Genomic DNA, 19,512 nt, shown 5'->3' with positions numbered 1-19,512 from the left:
TGACAGTGGGGAGTACAAACTACTTTATTTCAAGGATTAAATCGACCTGAGCATCACAGCGGGCTCAGGGGATGAATGTGGGCAGCACAGAGCAGCCCTGGGCACTGGGGCTGCCTTTGGCCCTGCAGTCGTGGTCCCAACAGGGACTGGTTGTAATCCACTGCAGCCAGGGCTGGATCTGCTCACCCTTCTGGTCAAGACATTTTGTCCCTCAGGAACACCAAGATATCCTCCAGCTTCCCAAGGAATTCCAGCACGGTCTGTTTTGCTAATGAAACGGCTGCAAGCCTGCCCAGTTCCTTGGCTGGAAGGGAGGCTGAGGTAGAGTTTGGCTTTGGCGTTGGAGCAGCAGGTTCTGCTGGGCTCAGGCCTGTCTGCACCAGGATCCAGTCGTGGAATTGCTGGGTGGAGGTGAAGATCCCGGGTCGTTTGGCCCCAGCACAGCCTCTTCCCCAGCTGGTCATTCCCACGAACCAGAAGTAGTCAGCTCTCTTGTCCTTGCAGACCAGGGGACCCCCGCTGTCCCCCTGTGGCAGGAGAGAGGGCTCAGGGTTTGTGGGGGGCTGCTGCAGCAGCAGGGCTGGCTCCTCTCTCCCAGCCCCTGCCAGAGCCACATTCCCAGCATGGGGAGGCTCTGCCTGGGGGCTGGAGCCTCCAGAGCCTTGGCTGGGAGCAGGTTGAGGGCCTGTTAATATTGGGTTCTCTCTCATCCCAGCACAGTGACCAGGGATGTGCAGAGAATGGATGTTCCAGGATCAGATCTGCACCTTGGGGCTGCCAGGAGCACTGGATGGGATTTGTGGTAAGAGTACCAGGCCTTGGGGACAGGGTGACATGGGACAGGGACCCATGGATGGGAAAGGGGAGGGCAGCCCTGGGATAGGGGAAAGGGGACAGGGCAGCCCTGGGATAGGAGATATGGGACAGGCCAGCCCTGGGATAGGGGAAAGGGGACAGGACAGCCCTGGATATGGGACAGGGACCCGTGGATAGAGAAGGGGAGGGCAGCCCTGGGATAGGGGAAAGGGGACAGGGCAGCCCTGGGATAGGAGATATGGGACAGGACAGCCCTGGGATAGGGGATATGGGACAGGACAGCCCTGGGATAGGGGATATGGGACAGGGCAGCCCTGGGATAGGGGATATGGGACAGGGCAGCCCTGGGATGGGGACATGGGACAGGGCAGCCCTGGGATAGGGGATATGGGACAGGGCAGCCCTGGGATAGGGGACATGGGACAGGACAGCCCTGGGATAGGGGATATGGGACAGGACAGCCCTGGGATAGGGGATATGGGACAGGGCAGCCCTGGGATGGGGACATGGGACAGGGCAGCCCTGGCAGCGATGGGGACCCGAGGGGACCCAGGCCCAGCCCGTGCCATGTTTGGGGTCAGGGGGTCCCTGTGCTGTCGGGTCTGAGGGACTGGTGCCACGCTCCCACCTGGCAGGTGTCGATGCCGCCCCGCGGGTACCCAGCGCACAGGTCGTGGGGGTGCACGGCCCCCCCGTACCAGCGGCTGCTGTTGCAGAGCTGCACATCGATGAGCCGCACCTTGGCCTCCTGCAGCACCAGGCGTGGTCTGAGAGCTGGAGCACAGAGGGCAATGAGCCCCCGCAGCTCGGGCCTTGGTGCCCTGCCCTGGCTGGGGGCAGCCTTGGAGCAGCGCTGTCCCGCTGGGGCCCTGCTGTTGGCTCTGGGTCAGGGCCAGGCCCCTCTGTGCCGGGGCTCCTGTCCTGCAGCCTGGCTCTGGCTTTGGCCTCTGCTCTTGGGAAGCCCAGCCCGTGTCCCTGATGCCCAACCCATGTCCCCAGGGTGCCCATCTTGCCCTCAGTGCCCACGTCCCGTTTGGGAACTCACCACTCTCCATGGTGGGACCCCATCCCGCGATGTAGCAGGTTTTCAGCTCTGACACTCTCAGCGAGGCCTTGGGCACACAGCCCAGCTGGATGTAGTCGCTGCACTCCACGGGCTGGTCCAGCTCCAGCAGGGCGATGTTGTTCCTCTCTGAGCCAGCCCTGTAGTGCTGGTGAATCAGGATCCTCTTGATTGGGTGCACCATGGCCCCGGGGCCCAGCTCAGACAGATTGGTGGCCCCGACCACCACGTCCCACTTGATGACGTTCCTGGGAGGCAGATTGAGGGAGGGTTGACAGGGAGCAGAGCCACGGGCTGCAGCAGCCCAGCATTTCCCAGCCCTCTGCTTCCCAAGGCTGACAGTGAAGCACAGAGCAGAGGGACTAGCACGTGGTGCTGCAGGCTGGGCACCTGCCCGAGCTGTGGGGACATCCCTGTCCCTGCCCCTCCTTACCCGGCCCCGATGAAGCAGCGGGCGACTGTGAGGACCCACTTGGGGTGGATGAGGGCCCCTGCACACATGTGCCATGTGCCATTCTTCCAAGTGACCTGGATGCTGGCGATGCCGGGCCAGGCCCCCGGATGGACACCGGAGCCAGGTGCTGTGGAAGATTCCAGGGGTCCGTAGACAGGAGGAACAGAGCTTTGGTCGGAAGCCATGGGCCGGAGCCCGCAGGTCCCTCTGGAAGCACAAAGCCATCACTGCCCTGCCCAGGGACCGCTCAGGTCCCCTGTTGTCCCCCCACACTGCGCTGAGGGGCAGCAGGGCCAGGGACCCCCGAGGGCACGTCTGTGCCCCCGTTCTGCTGGGAACCCCTCAGTGTTCCCGAGCTCCCTCCCACATCCCGGGGCCACTGACCTGCAGGTATCCCAAATGCCACCCACGGGCCCAGCCAGGGCCAGCAGGACCAGGAGCCACAGCCAAGCCATGGGTGGCAGCGCACGTGGCAGTGACAGGACTGAGGGGTCACCTCCAGCACAGCCACCAGCGTTGTGCCCCCAGCACCCACAGTGCCCCCATGCCAGGGCTGATGTCACAGAGGGGATGGTTCTGGTGTGCTGGGCATGGTGGCCCCGGGAAGGGGGGAGAGGGAAAGCATGGAGTCACAGAACCATGGAATGCTTTGTTGGAAGAGACCTTAAAGATCCAGGAGGAGCTGAGGGCATATCCTGGATCCAGAGATCCCCCTGGGCTGGGGCCCGGCGGTGCCCCTGGGTGGGAGCAGAGCTGGGGCTGCAGCACCAGCACTGCCAGGGCCGAGGGCACAGCGGGAGCAGGTGGGGTGGGGGGTCCCAGCAGCCCCAGGGGCAGCACCTCAGTGCAGAGGGGACACACCTGGCTGGGCAGCAGCAGCTCAGGGTGGGCATCCTCCAGCACCTCCACGGCCCTCGTGGCTCCAGGACTCCCCGCTCCAGCTGCTCCTGTTGCTGCCCCGCTCCTTTATGAAATGGCTTTTCCCAGGAATGGGACACCTGAGGCTGTGCCGTGGGAAAGCTGGGCTGCAGGAGTTTGTTTGGCAGCCTGTGGGGTTTGGGTGCAGGGCTCAGTGGCAGCAGCAGCCAGCCAGCAGTCTGTGTGTGGGACTGGTGCTGATGCCCCTTCCCCTCCCCTCCCTCCACTCCTCCTGTCTCTGCTCTTGCCTCCTCCCCAAACAGGGGCCAACCCCACTCACTTTTCCCTCCAGGCTCCCAGGTTGTCCTGTCCTTACCTTGCCTGGGCTGAAAACAAGGTTAATGAGGAACACAAACAACTTTATTTCAATAAGACACTAAACTTCACCATCGGGGTGGGCTCAGGGGAGGAGTGTGGGCAGGACAGAGCAGCCCTGGGCACCAGGGCTGCCTTTGACCCCACAGTCTTGGCCTCAACAGGGAATGGTCTTGGTCCACTGCAGCCAGAGCAGGATCTGCTCATCCTTCTGATCAATCCATTTCATCCTTTAGGAAATCCAAGAGCTCCTCCAGCTTGTCAAGGAATTCCCGCAGGGTCGCTTTGGGGAATTTAATGACCGCAAGCGAGTCCGAGGCCCTTACTGTTGGCACCTGGATGGTGGTCCGGGTGGTGTCTGGCCGTAGAGATGGAGCAGCTGTTACTGCCGGGAGCAATCCCATCTGGATCAGGATCCAGTCATGGAAGTGTTGAATGGCGGTGAAGATTCCGAATCGTTTGGCCCCAGCACAGCCTTTTCCCCAGCTGGTCATTCCCACCAGCCAGAAGTAGTCGCCTTTGCTGTCCTTGCAGACCAGGGGACCTCCGCTGTCCCCCTGTGGCAGGAGAGAGGGCTCAGGGTTTGTGGGGGCTGCTGCAACACTAAGGCTGTTACAGGATCACATCTGCACCAGGAGCACTGGATGGGCTTTGTCCCCAGGCCTTGGGGACAAGGGGACACTGGACAAGGAGCCAAGGAAGGGGAAGGGGAGGGCAGCCCTGGGAGAGGGGACATGGGACAGGGCAGCCCTGGGAGAGGGGACATGGGAGACAGCAGCCCTGGGATAAGGGGACATGGGACAGGGCAGCCCTGGGGTATGGGACAGGGACCCGTGGATAGGGAAGGGGAGGGCAGCCCTGAGAGAGGGGACATGGGACAGGACAGCCCTGGGATAGGGGACATGGGACAGGGCAGCCCTGGGATAGGGGAAAGGGGACAGGAACCTTCCTGGGATAGGGGACATGGGACAGGGCAGCCCTGGGATAGGGGACATGGGACAGGGCAGCCCTGGGATAGGGGACATGGGACAGGACAACCCTGGGATAGGGGACATGGGACAGGACAACCCTGGGATAGGGGACATGGGACAGGGCAGCCCTGGCAGCGATGGGGACCCGAGGGGACCCAGGCCCAGCCCGTGCCATGTTTGGGGTCAGGGGGTCCCTGTGCTGTCGGGTCTGAGGGACTGGTGCCACGCTCCCACCTGGCAGGTGTCGATGCCGCCCCGCGGGTACCCAGCGCACAGGTCGTGGGGGTGCACGGCCCCCCCGTACCAGCGGCTGCTGTTGCAGAGCTGCACATCGATGAGCCGCACCTTGGCCTCCTGCAGCACCAGGCGTGGTCTGAGAGCTGGAGCACAGAGGGCAATGAGCCCCCGCAGCTCGGGCCTTGGTGCCCTGCCCTGGCTGGGGGCAGCCTTGGAGCAGCGCTGTCCCGCTGGGGCCCTGCTGTTGGCTCTGGGCCAGGGCCAGGCCCCTCTGTGCCGGGGCTCCTGACCTGCAGCCTGGCTCTGGCTTTGGCCAAAGCCAAACCTGTGTCCCCAGACTCGACCTGAATGCCCACATCGTGTTTGGGAACTCACCTTTTTTGGTGGTGGGACCCCATCCCGCGATGTAGCAGGTTTTCAGGTCTGACACCACCAGTGAGGTATCAGGCACACAGGCCAGCTGGATGTAGTCATTGCATTCCAGACGCTTATCCAGCTCCAGCAGGGCGATGTTGTTCTTTGCCGTGGCCGCCACGTAGCGCTGGTGCACCAGGAGCCTCCGGATGTGCCGCACCTGAGTCCCACGGCTCGGCTGGCTGAGATCGGTGGCCCCGATCACCACCTCCCATTTGGAGATATTCCTGGGGGACACAAGGACAGAGGGCTGAGAGGGAGCAGAGCCAGGGGCTGGGGCAGCCCAGCCCTTCCCTTCCCAGACTGGGCACCTGCCCGAGCTGTGGGGACATCCCTGTCCCTGCCCCTCCTTACTTGGCCCCGTAGAAGCAGTGGGCGACTGTGAGGACCCACTTGGGGTTGATGAGGGCCCCTGCACACATGTGCCACGTGCCATTTGCCCAGGTGGCCTGGATGCTGACGATGCCAGGCCAGGTCCCGGGTGCGACATCGTTGCCACGCACGGTGCCACCAGAAGAATCCACAGCTCCATAGTTGTCGTCTGTGTCGTAGTCGGGCAGCAGGGAGTTGTGGTCGGAAGCCATGGGCCGGAGCCCGCAGGTCCCTCTGGAAGCACAGAGCCATCACTGCCCTGCCCAGGGGCTGCTCAGGTCCCCTGTTGTCCCCCCACACTGCGCTGAGGGGCAGCAGGGCCAGGGACCCCCGAGGGCACGTCTGTGCCCCCGTTCTGCTGGGAACCCCTCAGTGTTCCCGAGCTCCCTCCCATATCCCAGGGCCACGTACCCACAGCTGTCCCAGTTGCCACCCACGGGCCCAGCCAGGGCCAGCAGGACCAGGATCCACAGCCAAGCCATGGGTGGCAGTGCCAGGAGTGGGGGGTCACCTCCAGTGTGGCTGCCAGTGCAGCCCCCACGGCCCTGCCGGTGCCCCCGGGCCGGGGCTGATGTCACAGAGGGGCCGGTTCCGTGGGCTGGGTGTGGTGGCCTCAGGAGAGGGGGTCAGGTAGGTAGGTGGTGCAACATGTGTTGTACATAATACAAATAGCACAGTGTCATACATATTTACATTTTTTAATATTACAGTTACCTATTATATTTTTATTACATACAGAGTATACAGTAAACATACAGTTCTATGTGTTATATACAGTACAGCTTATGTGTTATATACAGATTGGTCAACAGTAACAGATTCTGATATGATATAATCTATTAAGAGAATATATGCTGAAATTATATAATATAATGGAATTAGAATAGATCAGAAGAATATTATATCACTTTCTATCTACTATAAGTCACTACGAATTAGCGCTGGGAATGCAAGTATATATTTTACAAGAACAAATTAAATGCATGCATATTACAAGCTATTACAACCATCACATAATTCCAGCTGGGAAATGGTCATGGGCCACTGTAGCCAGAACTGGAGCTGCTCATCCTGCTGCTCAAGCCATTTTACCCCTCAGGCACTGCAGGAGCCTCTGCAGCAGGTTAAGGACCTTCCCGGGGATCTGGAGTGGGAATGGATTGGCCGTATCCCAGACTGGCCCTGGGTGGCTGGGGCCGGAGCCCGGTGGTGTTTGAGCTGGGAAAGGTGAGTCCTGGGGGCTGGCTCGGCCAGCCTTGGGCAGGGAGGCTGCTGTGGGGCTGGAGCCGTGTGCCTGAGGAGCAGAACCAGCTGGGATCGGGGGAGATCCGTGGGCTGGGACCTTGTGTCTCGCTTGGCTCGTGCCATGGAGCTCCTGGGCTGCAGGATCAGGGCTCCTGTGATGCCTCCCTGGAGCCTGGGCCTGTTCCAGGCTCTCCCTCAGCCAGGGCTGCACAGGGACACACTGACACCCCAAACCCACCAGACCCCCTGGCTCAACTAACCAAGCTCAGCCTTAGAGCTGCCCCACGGCCCCAGCTCGGGCACCCCTTGGACTAACGGGGTGCTGGGAAGGCAAACGGGGTCGGGGAGACCCCCAACCCTGTCAGGAGTGTGGGGCAGGGCCTGTGCTCCGTGTGGGATGTTCAGCCTTTGACGGGAGCTGTGACATGTCCCAGGAGGGACCAGGCTCCAGCAGCTTCTCCAGAGCCACCACAGCTCCTTGGAGGTGGATCTCACAGGATCCAGGAGGAGCAGAGGGCACATCCCGGATCCAGAGATCCCCCCTGGGCTGGTGGGTGGGATGGGGCGTCCCAGCAGCCCCAGGGGCAGCACCTTGGTGCAGAGGGGACACGCCTGGCTGGGCAGCAGCAGCTCAGGGTGGGCATCCTCCAGCACCTCCATGGCCCTCGCGGCTCCAGGACTCCCCGCTCCAGCTGCTCCTGTTGCTGCCCCGCTCCTTTATGAAATGGCTTTTCCCAGGAATGGGACACCTGAGGCTGTGCCGTGGGAAAGCTGGGCTGGAGGAGCAGCCTGTGGGTTTGGGTGCAGGGCTCAGTGCCAGCAGCAGCCAGCCAGCAGTCTGTGTGTGGGACTGGTGCTGATGCCCCTTCCCCTCCCCTCTCTCCCCTCCTCCCTGTCTCTGCCCTTGTCTCCTCCCCAAACAGGAGCCAGTCCCGCTCATTTTCTCTCCTGCCTCCTCGATTTTCTCATCCTTACCTTACACAGGAGACTGAATTGGGCTGAAAACAAGGTAAATGGGGAACACAAACAACTTTATTTCAGTAAGACACTCAACTTCACCATCGAGGTGGGCTCAGGGGAGGAGTGTGGGCAGGACAGAGCAGCCCTGGGCACTGGGGCTGCCTTTGACCCTGCAGTTGTGGCCCCAACAGGGAATGGTCTTGGTCCACTGCAGCCAGAACTGGATCTGCTCATCCTTCTGATCAATCCATTCTGGCCTTTAGGAACTGCAGGAGCTCCAGGAGCAGGTTGAAGAATTGCCCCAGTATCTGTTGTTGGATTGAAATGGCTGTAAAATTTCCCAGTTCCATTGGAATCAGTGTCTCCATAGAGGTCAGGCTGGACTCTGGCTCTGGATTCTGCTCAGGAGTCGAGGTAGTGGTTGGCTCTGGCGTTGGAATGGCTGTTACTACTGGGAGCAATCCCATCTGGACCAGGATCCAGTTGTGGAATTCCTGGGTGGAGGTGAAGATCCCGGGTCGTTTGGCCCCAGCACAGCCTCTTCCCCAACTGGTCATTCCCACGAACCAGAAGTAGTCAGCTCTCATGTCCTTGCAGACCAGGGGACCCCCGCTGTCCCCCTGTGGCAGGAGAGAGGGCTCAGGGTTTGTGGGGGGCTGCTGCAGCAGCAGGGCTGGCTCCTCTCTCCCAGCCCCTGCCAGAGCCACATTCCCAGCACGGGAAGGCTCTGCCTGGGGGCTGGAGCCTCCAGAGCCTCGGCTGGGAGCAGGTTGGGGGTTTTTTAAGTTGAGGCTCTCTCCCATCTCAGCACAGTGACCAGGGATGTGCAGAGCCCTGGGAGATGGGACAGGGACCCGTGGATGGGGAAGGGGAGGGCAGCTCTGGGATAGGGGATGTGGGACAGGGACCTTCCTGGGACAGAGGACATGGGACAGGGCAGCCCTGGGATAGGAGACAGGGGATAGGGCAGCCCTGGGATATGGGACAGAGACCCATGGATAGGAAAGGGAACGGCAGCCCTGGGACAGGGGACATGGGACAGGGCAGCCCTGGGACAGGGGACATGGGACAGGGCAGCCCTGGGACAGGGGACATGGGACAGGGCAGCCCTGGGATAGGGGACAGGGACAGGACAGCCCTGGGGTAGAAGACATGGGACAGGGCAGCCCTGGGATAGGGGACATGGGACAGGGCAGCCCTGGCAGCGATGAGGACCCGAGGGGACCCAGGCCCAGCCCGTGCCATGTTTGGGGTCAGGGGGTCCCTGTGCTGTCGGGTCTGAGGGACTGGTGCCACGCTCCCACCTGGCAGGTGTCGATGCCGCCCCGCGGGTACCCAGCGCACAGGTCGTGGGGGTGCACGGCCCCCCCGTACCAGCGGCTGCTGTTGCAGAGCTGCACATCGATGAGCCGCACCTTGGCCTCCTGCAGCACCAGGCGTGGTCTGAGAGCTGGAGCACAGAGGGCAATGAGCCCCCGCAGCTCGGGCCTTGGTGCCCTGCCCTGGCTGGGGGCAGCCTTGGAGCAGCGCTGTCCCGCTGGGGCCCTGCTGTTGGCTCTGGGCCAGGGCCAGGCCCCTCTGTGCCAGGGCTCCTGTCCTGCAGCCTGGCTCTGGCTTTGGCCTCTGCTCTTGGGAAGCCCAGCCCGTGTCCCCAAGCTCAGCCCAAGGGCTGTGTCCTCTTTGGGAACTCACCACTATCCAAGGTGGTTTTCCAGCCCGCAATGTAGCAGGTTTTCATCTGTGACACGCTCAGGGGAGTGTTGGGCACACAGCCCAGCTGGATGTAGTCACTGCACTCCACGGGCTCGTCCAGCTCCAGCAGGGCGATGTTGTTCCTTGCCAAGGCAGGTGCATAGTGCTGGTGCACCAGGAGCCTCTGGATGCGGTGCAACTCTGCCTCGGGGCCCAGCTCGGTCAGATCAGTGGCCCCAAGCACCACCTCCCATTTGGAGACATCCCTTGGGGCAGATGGAGAGAGGGCTGAGAGGGAGCAGAGCCAGGGGCTGGGGCAGCCCAGCCCTTCCCTTCCCAGACTGGGCACCTGCCCGAGCTGTGGGGACATCCCTGTCCCTGTCCCTCCTTACCCAACCCCGAAGAAGCAGTGGGCGACCGTGAGGACCCACTTGGGGTGGATGAGGGCCCCTGCACACATGTGCCATGTGCCGTTCTCCCAGTTGGCCTGGATGCTGACGATGCCAGGCCAGGCCCCTGAACGGACAGCGACTCCCCCCGTTCCCAGAGCGGTGCCTTCGGAAGACTCCAAAGTTCCATCGGCAGCATCTGCGGGGTCGTAGTCGGGCAGCAGGGAGTTGTGGTCGGAAGCCATGGGCCGGAGCCCGCAGGTCCCTCTGGAAGCACAAAGCCATCACTGCCCTGCCCAGGGGCTGCTCAGGTCCCCTGTTGTCCCCCCACACTGCGCCGAGGGGCAGCAGGGCCAGGGACCCCCGAGGGCACGTCTGTGCCCCCGTTCTGCTGGGAACCCCCCAGTGTTCCTGAGCTCCCTCCCACGTCCCAGGGCCACTGACCCGCAGCTGTCCCAGGTGCCACTCACGGGCCTGACCAGGGCCAGCAGGACCAGGAGCCACAGCCAAGCCATGGGTGGCAGTGCCAGGAGCGGGGGGTCACCTCCAGCTCAGCCCCCACGGCCCTGCCGGTGCCCCCGGGCTGGGGGTGATGTCACAGAGGGGCCGGTTCCGTGGGCTGGGCGTGGTGGCCTCGGGATGGGGGAGAGGGACAGCATGGAGTCATAGAACCCTGGAATGGTTTGGGTTGGAAAGGACCTCAGTGACCACCCAGTGCCACCCCCTGCCATGGCAGGGACACCTTGCACTAGCCCAGGTGGCTCCGAGCTGGCCTTGAACTGGTGGCACCTCAAAATCAAATGTAGGATTTGATGTCTCCATAATAGAATTAATCATTAGCAATCCTGTTGCTTCATTAGTCATAATTTGGAATAACTAATGATAGTCAGTATCTGTTTGATTTGCTGGTAGTAAGCTCATAGTAGCTCATAGCAGCTTCTATTGCCCTCTGGCTTTACTCAACACAAGTAAATAGTAATTTATAGGTATCTGCTGTAAAAAATTACAGATTATTAATAGTCATGTTTTATAATTAATAACCTGTATTTTTACTATTGGTGTTATTACTTATATTGTTACTACTAGTATGTGTTGTTGCCATGAGCATCACAATATTAACTACCACTGATATTAATACAATGCTGTATTAGCACAACAATATGTATAATTATAATCTGTTTTTAATTTATTAATATTGATATGTATTACCAATAACAATTTGTGTTGTAATATTACCATAGTCTTATTACTCACAATGTATCACTATTATTTTTTATTACCATTTTATTATTACTATTTTAATTACTACTGATGTTATTACATTAAGATTACTAATGGTAATCTGCACTCTTACTACTAGTTAGTTTGTATTCTTATTATTAGTCTGTGTTATTACCACTAATATCACTATATTAATTACCAGTGTTAATACTGCTCTGTGATTATTAGTAGCAATAATCCACAAATGAACTAATAATCTGTAATTTTTACTCCTGCTTCTGGCCTTTGTTAGTAGCACTGATATTATTGTTGGTGATTGCCAATGCTGACAGTGTTTTATACCACGGTGGCAGAAGGCAATAATGGTCACTAATAGCAAAGTAATTTATGGGAATAGTGATTTAGAGTCATTTTAATAAGTTCATGAAAACAAAGGCACCAATCCTTGTGCCTGGTGGGATCCACAGCTCTGGAGCTGAACCCCTGGCAGTGAAGGAGGGCTCAAAAAACAAAGTCATTATCTACCCAAACTAGATAATATTTCTTTATTCAATTATAAATCCGTTATATACATTCATGTATTACATCACATTACATAATATCATATGGTATTATATCATACTATATAATTTCACATTAATGTGAAATGTGTATCATAAAAATGTAAATATTACCTATTTTTGCATCTAATATAAAAGGTGCTATTATTGCCTATTTTTATCAGTGTCATGTATATTTATGTCACTGTTGGAATTATGCATTGACAAGAAATATACATATATTTGCTTTATTCTTGTAATATATGTATCATTGCTTTCCTAGTGGTAATTTTGTTGTGATTCGTGGCAGACAGAAAGGGATCTAATGGTGTTCTGTTCTAGCCTAATTCCATTACAATGTCAAATTATGTTATCACGTCATGTGATTTTATGTTAAGATCCATTTTCTATATAACATGTATTGCATGTAATACAAAACATATGATTATTGTATATTCTGCATGTAATCTAAAATCACAGAATTATTACCGGTTTGGTGTATGATGTAAAATATTACACAGTTTTAACATAACAAAACATAAACACATAATATATTGCATTTATGCCTTATATGTTAATAAAAACACAATTGATCCTTCCTTTGTATTTCCTGTTCCGTCTCATTTTGTGGTTCCATGTGCTGAGGGAATCCCCCGGGACCCCAACCCACAGCTGCACCCGTGGGTGGGTGGGGATGGGCACAGCTGGATGGGGCAGGGGCACAGCTGGATGGGGTAGAAAGAGCTGGGTGGGGCACATCTGGGTTTGGCGGGGGCACAGCTGGATGGGGCACAACGAGGTGAGTCACGGCTGGCTGGGGCACAGCTGGATGGGTGGGGCACAGCTGGATGGGGCGGGGGCACAGCTGGATAGGGCGGGGGCACAGCTGGATGGGGCGAGAGCACAGCTGGATGGGGCGGGGGCACAGCTGGATGAGTGGGGCACAGCTGGATGGGGCGGGGGCACAGCAGGATGGGGGCACAGCTGGATAGGGCGGGGGCACAGCTGGATGGGGCGAGAGCACAGCTGGATGGGGCGGGGGCACAGCTGGATGAGTGGGGCACAGCTGGATGGGGCGGGGGCACAGCAGGATGGGGGCACAGCTGGATGGGGCGGGGGCTCAGATGGATGGGTGGGGCTCAGCTGGATGGGGCGGGGGCACAGCTGGATGAGGTGGGGGCTCAGCTGGATGAGTGGGGCACAGCTGGATGGGGCGGGGGCACAGCTGGATGGGTGGGGCACAGCTGGATGGGTGGGGCACAGCTGGATGAGTGGGGCACAGCTGGATGGGGCGGGGGCACAGCAGGATGGGGGCACAGCTGGATGAGGCGGGGGCTCAGATGGATGGGTGGGGCCCAGCTGGATGGGCGGGGCTCAGCTGGGCGGGGCCGGGGCGGCTCCGGGTCTGAGCGCGGCACCGGCGGGCGGGCGGCAGCCGGGAGGCCACGGTGAGGGGCGCGGGGCCGGCCGGGGGATGCCCCCCCAGCCCTCCCCGGGCGGTAACGGGGAGGGCGCTGCCGGGGCTCGGAGCATCCCACGGGGGCGGGGGGCTGCTGGCCACCGCCCCGCCCTATACCCCTGCCCTATGGATGCCCAGCCCCCTGCCCTATAGCCGCCCACTTCCTCTGCCCCATAAGCCCCCCGGACCCTGCCCTGTAGATGCCCCAGCCCTCGGCCCCTGCCCCACAGCTGCCCTAGCCCCCAACCCTATAAATCCCCCGGCCCCTGCCCTATATCTGCTCAGTCCCCTGTCCCTTTACCCCCCCAGCCCCCGCCCTGTGGGTATCCCAGCCCTCAGCCCCATAACCCCACCAGCCCTGCCCTACAGCTGCCCCAGCCCCCAGCCCCATAACCCCCCCAGCCCCTGCCCTATAGGTGTCCCAGCCCCCGGCCCCACAGCTGCCCCAGCCCCCAGCCCCACAACTGCCCTGGCCCCTGCCCTATAAGTGTCCCAGCCCCTGCCCTATGGGTGTCCCAGCCCCCAGCCCCATAACCCCCCCGGCCCCTGCCCTATACCTGCCCAGCCCCATAACGCCCCAGCCTGCCCTGGGTGGGGGGGTGTTGGACGCCCCTGGGGTCTCCTCCCTCGCCGTGGGGGGCAGTTTTGGGGTGACCTCCTGCCGTGGGTGACGTGCCCGTGTTCTCCAGGCGCTGCCCGGGCGGTGGGTCCGGATGCCCGCAGGATGGTGCCGGTCCCCGTTGTGGCGCTCTGGGCTCTGCTTCCCCTCCTCACCCGGGCAGGTACCCACCGGCAGCGGGGTGGGGGGTCCGGGCAGACCCCCCTCCCTCCCCGGGGATCCCCCTTTCCACACTCCTTTCCTCCCTTGCATGGGGACAGCAGTGCGGGCACCCCGAAGGCGCCGGGGAGGCTGCGGGCAGGGACACGGGGGGATGTTCCCGGCATGGCGGTGACTCACGGGGCGGCTGCTTTGGCACCACCGAGCCCTTGTTCTTGGCAGGAGCCGACGCTCAACCCCGGTGGCATCACCGGTCTCATCCTCAGCGGTGCCCTCCTGTCCCCCGGATCCCACCCCTCGTCCCGGGGGGTGTCCAGCTCCATACCCCCATCCCCCCATCCCCCTCCGGGGTCATTGTGGGGTGACCCCGCTGTCCCCCCCCGCAGACCAGCCCCCCGTGACTGTCACCGTCACCGCGGCCATCGGCGAGGACGCCTGTCTGCCCTGCAGCCCCCAGCCCTGGGGGCACCTGCGCGGGGTCACCCTCAGCTGCACCCACCAGGCCGGCGATCGCCCCCCCGTCCCCGTGCTCAGCCACCGCCTGGGCGGGCACCCGCCCGCGGAGCCCCCAGGCCGCTCCGGGGGCAGGGTCTCCTTCTGTGCCGTGGGGACAGGGGACAGCGGTGTGTCCCTGCTGCTGAGGAACCTCAGCCACCCCGATTTCGGGAATTATTCCTGCTACGTGGCTCGTGATGCTGCCCCGCAGCTCCTCTGCTCCCTGGAGCTGCAGCCCGCCGTGGCAGGTGACTAGGGGGGCGTGTGGGGGGTGACACTGTCCGGTTTGGGGGTCCCCCTGTGTCCAGCCCTGTCCACACCTGGGTAGTGCCTGCTGTTTTCCTGCTCTGAATTTGGGGGTCCTCCCCATTCCCTGCTGTGTCTCTCACCTGCTCTTTGTCCTGTTCTGCCTTTGTCCCCATCTGGGTGGTGCCCGTTGTCCCCCACTCTGCACCCCCTGGCAATCTGGGGGTTCCCCATTCCCTTATGCCTGTGTCACCTGCTCCACCCCTGTCTCCATCTGGGTGGTCCCCAGTGTCCCCTACTCTGCATCCCCATGGCACACTTAGGGGTCCCTCCCATTCCCTGGTGTGTCCATTACCTGCTCAGTCCCCTGGTCCATCCCTATCCCCCTACCCTGGGTGATGCCAGGTGCCCCTTGTTCTGCACCCCCTGACATGTTTCAGGGTGTCCCCCATTCTCTGATTCATCTGTCACCTGCTCCATCACCTGCTTCAGCCCTGTCCCCATCTGGGTAGTGCCCAGTGTCCCCCACTCTGCACCCCTGGCAGTTTGGGGGTTCCCCATTCCCTTATGCCTGTGTCACCTGCTCCAGCCCTGTCCCCATCTGGGTGGTTCCCGGTGTCCCCCACTCTGCACCCCGGGCAATCTGGGAGTCCCCCATTCCCTGAGGTGTCCATCACCTGTCCCACCTTTGTCCCCATCTGGGTGGTACCCAATGTCCCCTCCTCTGCACCCCTGGCACGTTTAGGGGTCCCTTCCACTCCCTGGCGTGTCCATCACCCACTCAGCCCCCTGTCCCCTCCTGGGTGGTGCCCGCTCTGCACCCCCCGCTCTGCACCCCCTGGCACTTTGGGGTCCCCCAGTCTGGCACGGGGCTGGGAGCGTCGGGGGGGGTCTGTCTCTCGTCCCCATCCCCCGGTGCTGCTCGGCAGAGGCCCCGGAGGCCGTGGAGCCGGACATGCTGCTGGTGGTGTGTGTGCTCACGGCCGCCTTCACCGCCGCCGCCATCGCCGTCCTGCTCTGCGCCCGCTGCGGGCGGCGCTGCCGGGGGGGCACAGGTGGGTACTGGGGGGGACAGGTGGGTACTGGGGGGGACAGGTAGGTGCTGGGGGGGGCACAGGTGGGTACGGGGGGAGACAGGGGGCTGCGGGGGGGGGGCACAGGTGGGTGCTGGGGGGGCACAGGTGGGTACTGGGGGGCACAGGTGGGTGCTGGGGGGGGCACAGGTGGGTACTGGGGGGCACAGGTGGGTGCTGGGGGGGGCACAGGTGGGTGCTGGGGGGGACAGGTGGGTACTGGGGGGGCACAGGTGGGTGCTGGGGGGGACAGGGGCATGCTGGGGGGCACAGGTGGGTACTGGGGGCACAGGTGGGTGCTGGGGGGGCACAGGTGGGTACTGGGGGGGACAGGGGCATGCTGGGGGGGACAGGTGGGTACTGGGGGGGCACAGGGGCATGCTGGGGGGGACAGGTGGATACTGGGGGGGACAGGGGTATGCTGGGGGGGACAGGTGGGTACTGGGGGGGCACAGGTGGGTGCTAGGGGGCACAGGGGCATGCTGGGGGGCACAGGTGGGTGCTGGGGGGACAGGGGCATGCTGGGGGGGCACAGGTGGGTGCTGGGGGGGACAGGGGCATGCTGGGGGGGCACAGGTGGGTGCTGGGGGGAGCACAGGTGGGTACTGGGGGGCACAGGGGCATGCTGGGGGGGCACAGGTGGGTGCTGGGGGGGACAGGGGCATGCTGGTGGGGCACAGGTGGGTACTGGGGGGCACAGGTGGGTGCTGGGGTGGACAGGGGGCTGCTGAGGGTGACAGAGTGGGTGCTGTGGGGGGATGTGGGTGCTGGGGGTGGGAGGATGTCGATGTTGTGGGATGGGGGGCAGCTGGGGATGCCCTGGTCCAGCCAGGGGTGGGCTTCTGGGTGGGGAGGGAGGGGTTTTCCAGCTCCCTTGTGGAGTCGGGATGGGGATGAGAAGGGGATGGGATGAGGATGGGATAGGGATGGGGATGAGGGTGGGGTGGGATGGGATGGGATGAGGATAAGGATAGGATTGGGATGGGATGGGGATGAGGGTGGGATGGGATGGGATGGGATGGGATGGCATGAGGATAAGGATGGGATTGGGATGGGGATGAGGGTGAGGATGGGGATGAGGATGGGATGGGGATGAGGGTGGGATGGGATGGGGTGGGATGAGGATGAGGATAAGGATGGGATGGGATGAGGATAAGGATGGGATTGGGATGGGATGGGGATGAGGGTGGGATGGTATGGGGATGAGGATGGGATGGGGTAAGGATGAGGGTAAGGATGGGATTGGGATGGGATGGGATGGGATGGGATGGGGATGAGGGTGGGATGGGATAGGGATGAGGATAAGGATGGGATTGGGATGAGGGTAAGGATGGGATTGGGATGAGATGGGATGGGGATGAGGGTGGGATGGGATGAGGATGAGGATGGGATGGGGTGGAATGAGGACAAGGATGAAGACATGGGTGTAGATGGGGTTGAAGCTGGTGGCTGGGATGAGGATGGGGACAGGGATGGAGAGGGGAGCAGCTCTGTGTGGGGACACCAGGGCACTGCCCCTTGCCCTGGGGGGCACAGCCGGGCTGGGGTGCCCACGGGTGGCACTTGGGGCTCCCGTGGCCCCGGCTCACTGTCACCCTCAGCGCGGGGACCAGCCCAGGGCTCCGGAGCTGCGGATGGAGGAGAAGGAGGAGCCGTGGCCTTGGGTGACCTGAAGAGTCTCCACACCTGAGGCCACCCCCAGCCCCTGGACAGGTCCATGTGTGACACCGGCACAGGACACGGCCCTGACTGCCCCAAATGGGGGGGCAGGGCTGGGGTGATGCTCTGGGCAGGGGGGCAGGATCGGTGCCAGGGGGTGGGTGCAGGATGGTTTGGTGCAGGGGGCTCTGCTCGGACCCCGAGGGATGGGCAGGGGCAGCTCAAGGTCTCCCCACCCTTCGGGGGACACCTGAACCCCAGGGTCCTACAGCCAGGGGGGCCAAACCCTCAGACCCCAAATAAAGAGCGTTGCTCCAGAGTGGGGGGTGACCCCTCCTTCCCACCCCTGGGGGGACGAGGGGACTTGGGGGGGATGGGGTGGGAGGGACTGGGGTAGGGGTGGGAGGGGGGGTACGGGCATGGATGAGGGTCCTGGAGTGGGGGTCCCTGTGCAGGGATGGGGTGTGGGTGTCCCCGGGAAGGATGGGATATGGGGGTGCAAGGGGTGTCCCGCTTCAGAGATGGTGTGTGGGGGTCCCTGGGAAGTGTCCCCTTGCAGGGATAGATGTGAGAGTCTGAGGGGGTCCCCGCGTAGGGATGGGGTGTGGGGGTCCCGGGAGGGTCCCCATGCAGGGATGGAGTGTGGGGTGTCCCGGGGGGTCCCCATACACGCCCACCCCCGCACGGCCGCTGCACGGGGCGGCCAAAGGCTGGGAGGGGTGGCCCCGCCCCAGACACGCCCCCTCCCACACCCAGAGCGGGAGCTGGGGGGAATTTGGGACTCCGCGGGGCTTCCGCGGCTGCTGTTCAGCCCTTCCTCCTCTTCCTCTTCTTCCTCCTCCACCTGGCGGTCACTGCGGCTCAGAGCGGGGGCCTCAGAACCTCCCTTCTCCCTCCTTCCCTGCACGTGCCCTCCTGCTCATCCCTGCCCCCATCCCATCCCCATCCCATCCTATCCCATCCTGGATTATTAATCTGGACACAAATCTCACACCTGGATTTATTAATCCGACGGGTGAACGTGTAGATCTGTTGGGAGACAAGTGGATGGACACCTAGATCTGATGGGTGGAATCCTAGATCTGATGGGTGGAATCCTAGATCTGATTGGAAACACATAGATCTGATGGATGGACACATAAATCTGATGGATGGACACCTGGATCTTTTGGGAAACTCATAGATCTGGTGGGTGGACACATAGATCTGATGGGAAACATGAAGATCTGATGGATGGACACGTAGATCTGGTGGGTGGGCACATAGATCTGGTGGGAGGGCACACAGATCTGATGGATGGACACCTGGATCTTTTGGGAAACACATAGATCTGGTGGGTGGACACATAAATCTGGTGAGTGGACATGTAGATCTGATGGATGGACACGCAGATCTTCTGGGAAACACACAGGTCTGGTGGGTGGACATACAGATCTGACAGGAGGAAGTGCATCCTTCGTCTTCATTGCTGGGGCAGAAGCACTTCTGTGGGGACCAGGGATGGTTCAACCCCACCAAGATCTCATGTGCTGCCTGAGGGGACTCTCTGGAGACCCACCAGCATCAACCACAGCGTTCCTGGGGGTCATGGGGGCTTCTTCCAGCAGCATCCAAAGGAAATGCCTGCTTGGGCAGTGGGATCTGGGGCTGGATGGTGGCTCTTTGGTGGCACCTTGGTGACCCTAAAAGCACGAAGGGGGTTTTTGGTTTTGGTTCCTCTGTCTGAAGAAGCTTCCTCCAGGAAGGGCTGTGCCAGCACCAGCAGCTGCTTCCTGGGGATTTCCAGCCGTGATGAGCCCTGGAGGAGAAGAAAAGACGAGCCCTCAAAGAGAAATAATATAAAATGGAGTAATAATAATAATAAATTAACTAGTAACTGCGGTATGGTGCTTCCCCCAAGCAAAGGGACCTCGTGCCACAGTGATGGGACAAGGTGACAGCTCCTGTCTCTGCCCACACCAGCCAAGAAAATTGAAATGTGATGCAAAAAAATAGGGCAAAACCCAGCAAAAAAAATGGGATTTGAGGGTTGGATCCTGTTTGGAAAAGGACCCACTGCTTCCTTGCATCCCATGATCCACCCAAGCTTCCCAGTTTTAGTAGCAGAGAGGAGATTTGATGGGTTTGGGGCTCCCATTTCCCCGTGTCAGAGAGGTCACCGGGGATGCAGTGTCAGCACTGAAGGTTTCTGGGCTG

General features: G+C 60.9%; 4 protein-coding genes across 4 annotated transcripts; 1 reads left to right on the top strand and 3 right to left on the bottom strand.

Moving 5' to 3' along the window:
• Positions 1–5: 5 nt before the first annotated feature.
• Positions 6–2,851, bottom strand: LOC135415206 (acrosin-like). Its single transcript, XM_064656866.1, has 5 exons — positions 2,718–2,851; positions 2,313–2,540; positions 1,862–2,127; positions 1,445–1,590; positions 6–527 (listed from the first exon to the last, which is right to left on the bottom strand). Exons 1-5 carry the CDS (start codon positions 2,786–2,788, stop codon positions 195–197), a joined length of 1,044 nt encoding a protein of 347 aa, XP_064512936.1. The 5' UTR covers positions 2,789–2,851; the 3' UTR covers positions 6–194.
• A 738-nt stretch (positions 2,852–3,589) lies between these two features.
• On the bottom strand, positions 3,590–6,096 carry LOC135415205 (acrosin-like). The gene is made up of 5 exons (XM_064656864.1): positions 5,972–6,096; positions 5,543–5,794; positions 5,150–5,415; positions 4,772–4,917; positions 3,590–4,123 (listed from the first exon to the last, which is right to left on the bottom strand). Exons 1-5 carry the CDS (start codon positions 6,040–6,042, stop codon positions 3,782–3,784), a joined length of 1,077 nt encoding a protein of 358 aa, XP_064512934.1. The 5' UTR covers positions 6,043–6,096; the 3' UTR covers positions 3,590–3,781.
• Positions 6,097–7,819: 1,723 nt separating this feature from the next.
• Positions 7,820–10,426, bottom strand: LOC135415203 (acrosin-like). Its single transcript, XM_064656861.1, has 5 exons — positions 10,291–10,426; positions 9,850–10,113; positions 9,458–9,723; positions 9,070–9,215; positions 7,820–8,385 (listed from the first exon to the last, which is right to left on the bottom strand). Exons 1-5 carry the CDS (start codon positions 10,359–10,361, stop codon positions 8,008–8,010), a joined length of 1,125 nt encoding a protein of 374 aa, XP_064512931.1. The 5' UTR covers positions 10,362–10,426; the 3' UTR covers positions 7,820–8,007.
• A 2,555-nt stretch (positions 10,427–12,981) lies between these two features.
• On the top strand, positions 12,982–17,635 carry LOC135415217 (uncharacterized). Its single transcript, XM_064656882.1, has 5 exons — positions 12,982–13,054; positions 13,755–13,847; positions 14,230–14,586; positions 15,514–15,639; positions 17,259–17,635. The coding sequence occupies exons 2-5, from the start codon at positions 13,790–13,792 to the stop codon at positions 17,345–17,347; spliced, it is 630 nt and encodes a 209-aa protein (XP_064512952.1). The 5' UTR covers positions 12,982–13,054; positions 13,755–13,789; the 3' UTR covers positions 17,348–17,635.
• Positions 17,636–19,512: the final 1,877 nt, after the last annotated feature.

The sequence above is a fragment of the Pseudopipra pipra genome, chromosome 5, assembly GCF_036250125.1.
Source record: "Pseudopipra pipra isolate bDixPip1 chromosome 5, bDixPip1.hap1, whole genome shotgun sequence".
Taxonomy (NCBI): Eukaryota; Metazoa; Chordata; class Aves; order Passeriformes; family Pipridae; genus Pseudopipra; species Pseudopipra pipra.
The sequence above is the reverse complement of the archived record's forward strand: the minus strand, read 5'-3'. Positions and strand labels throughout refer to the sequence as shown.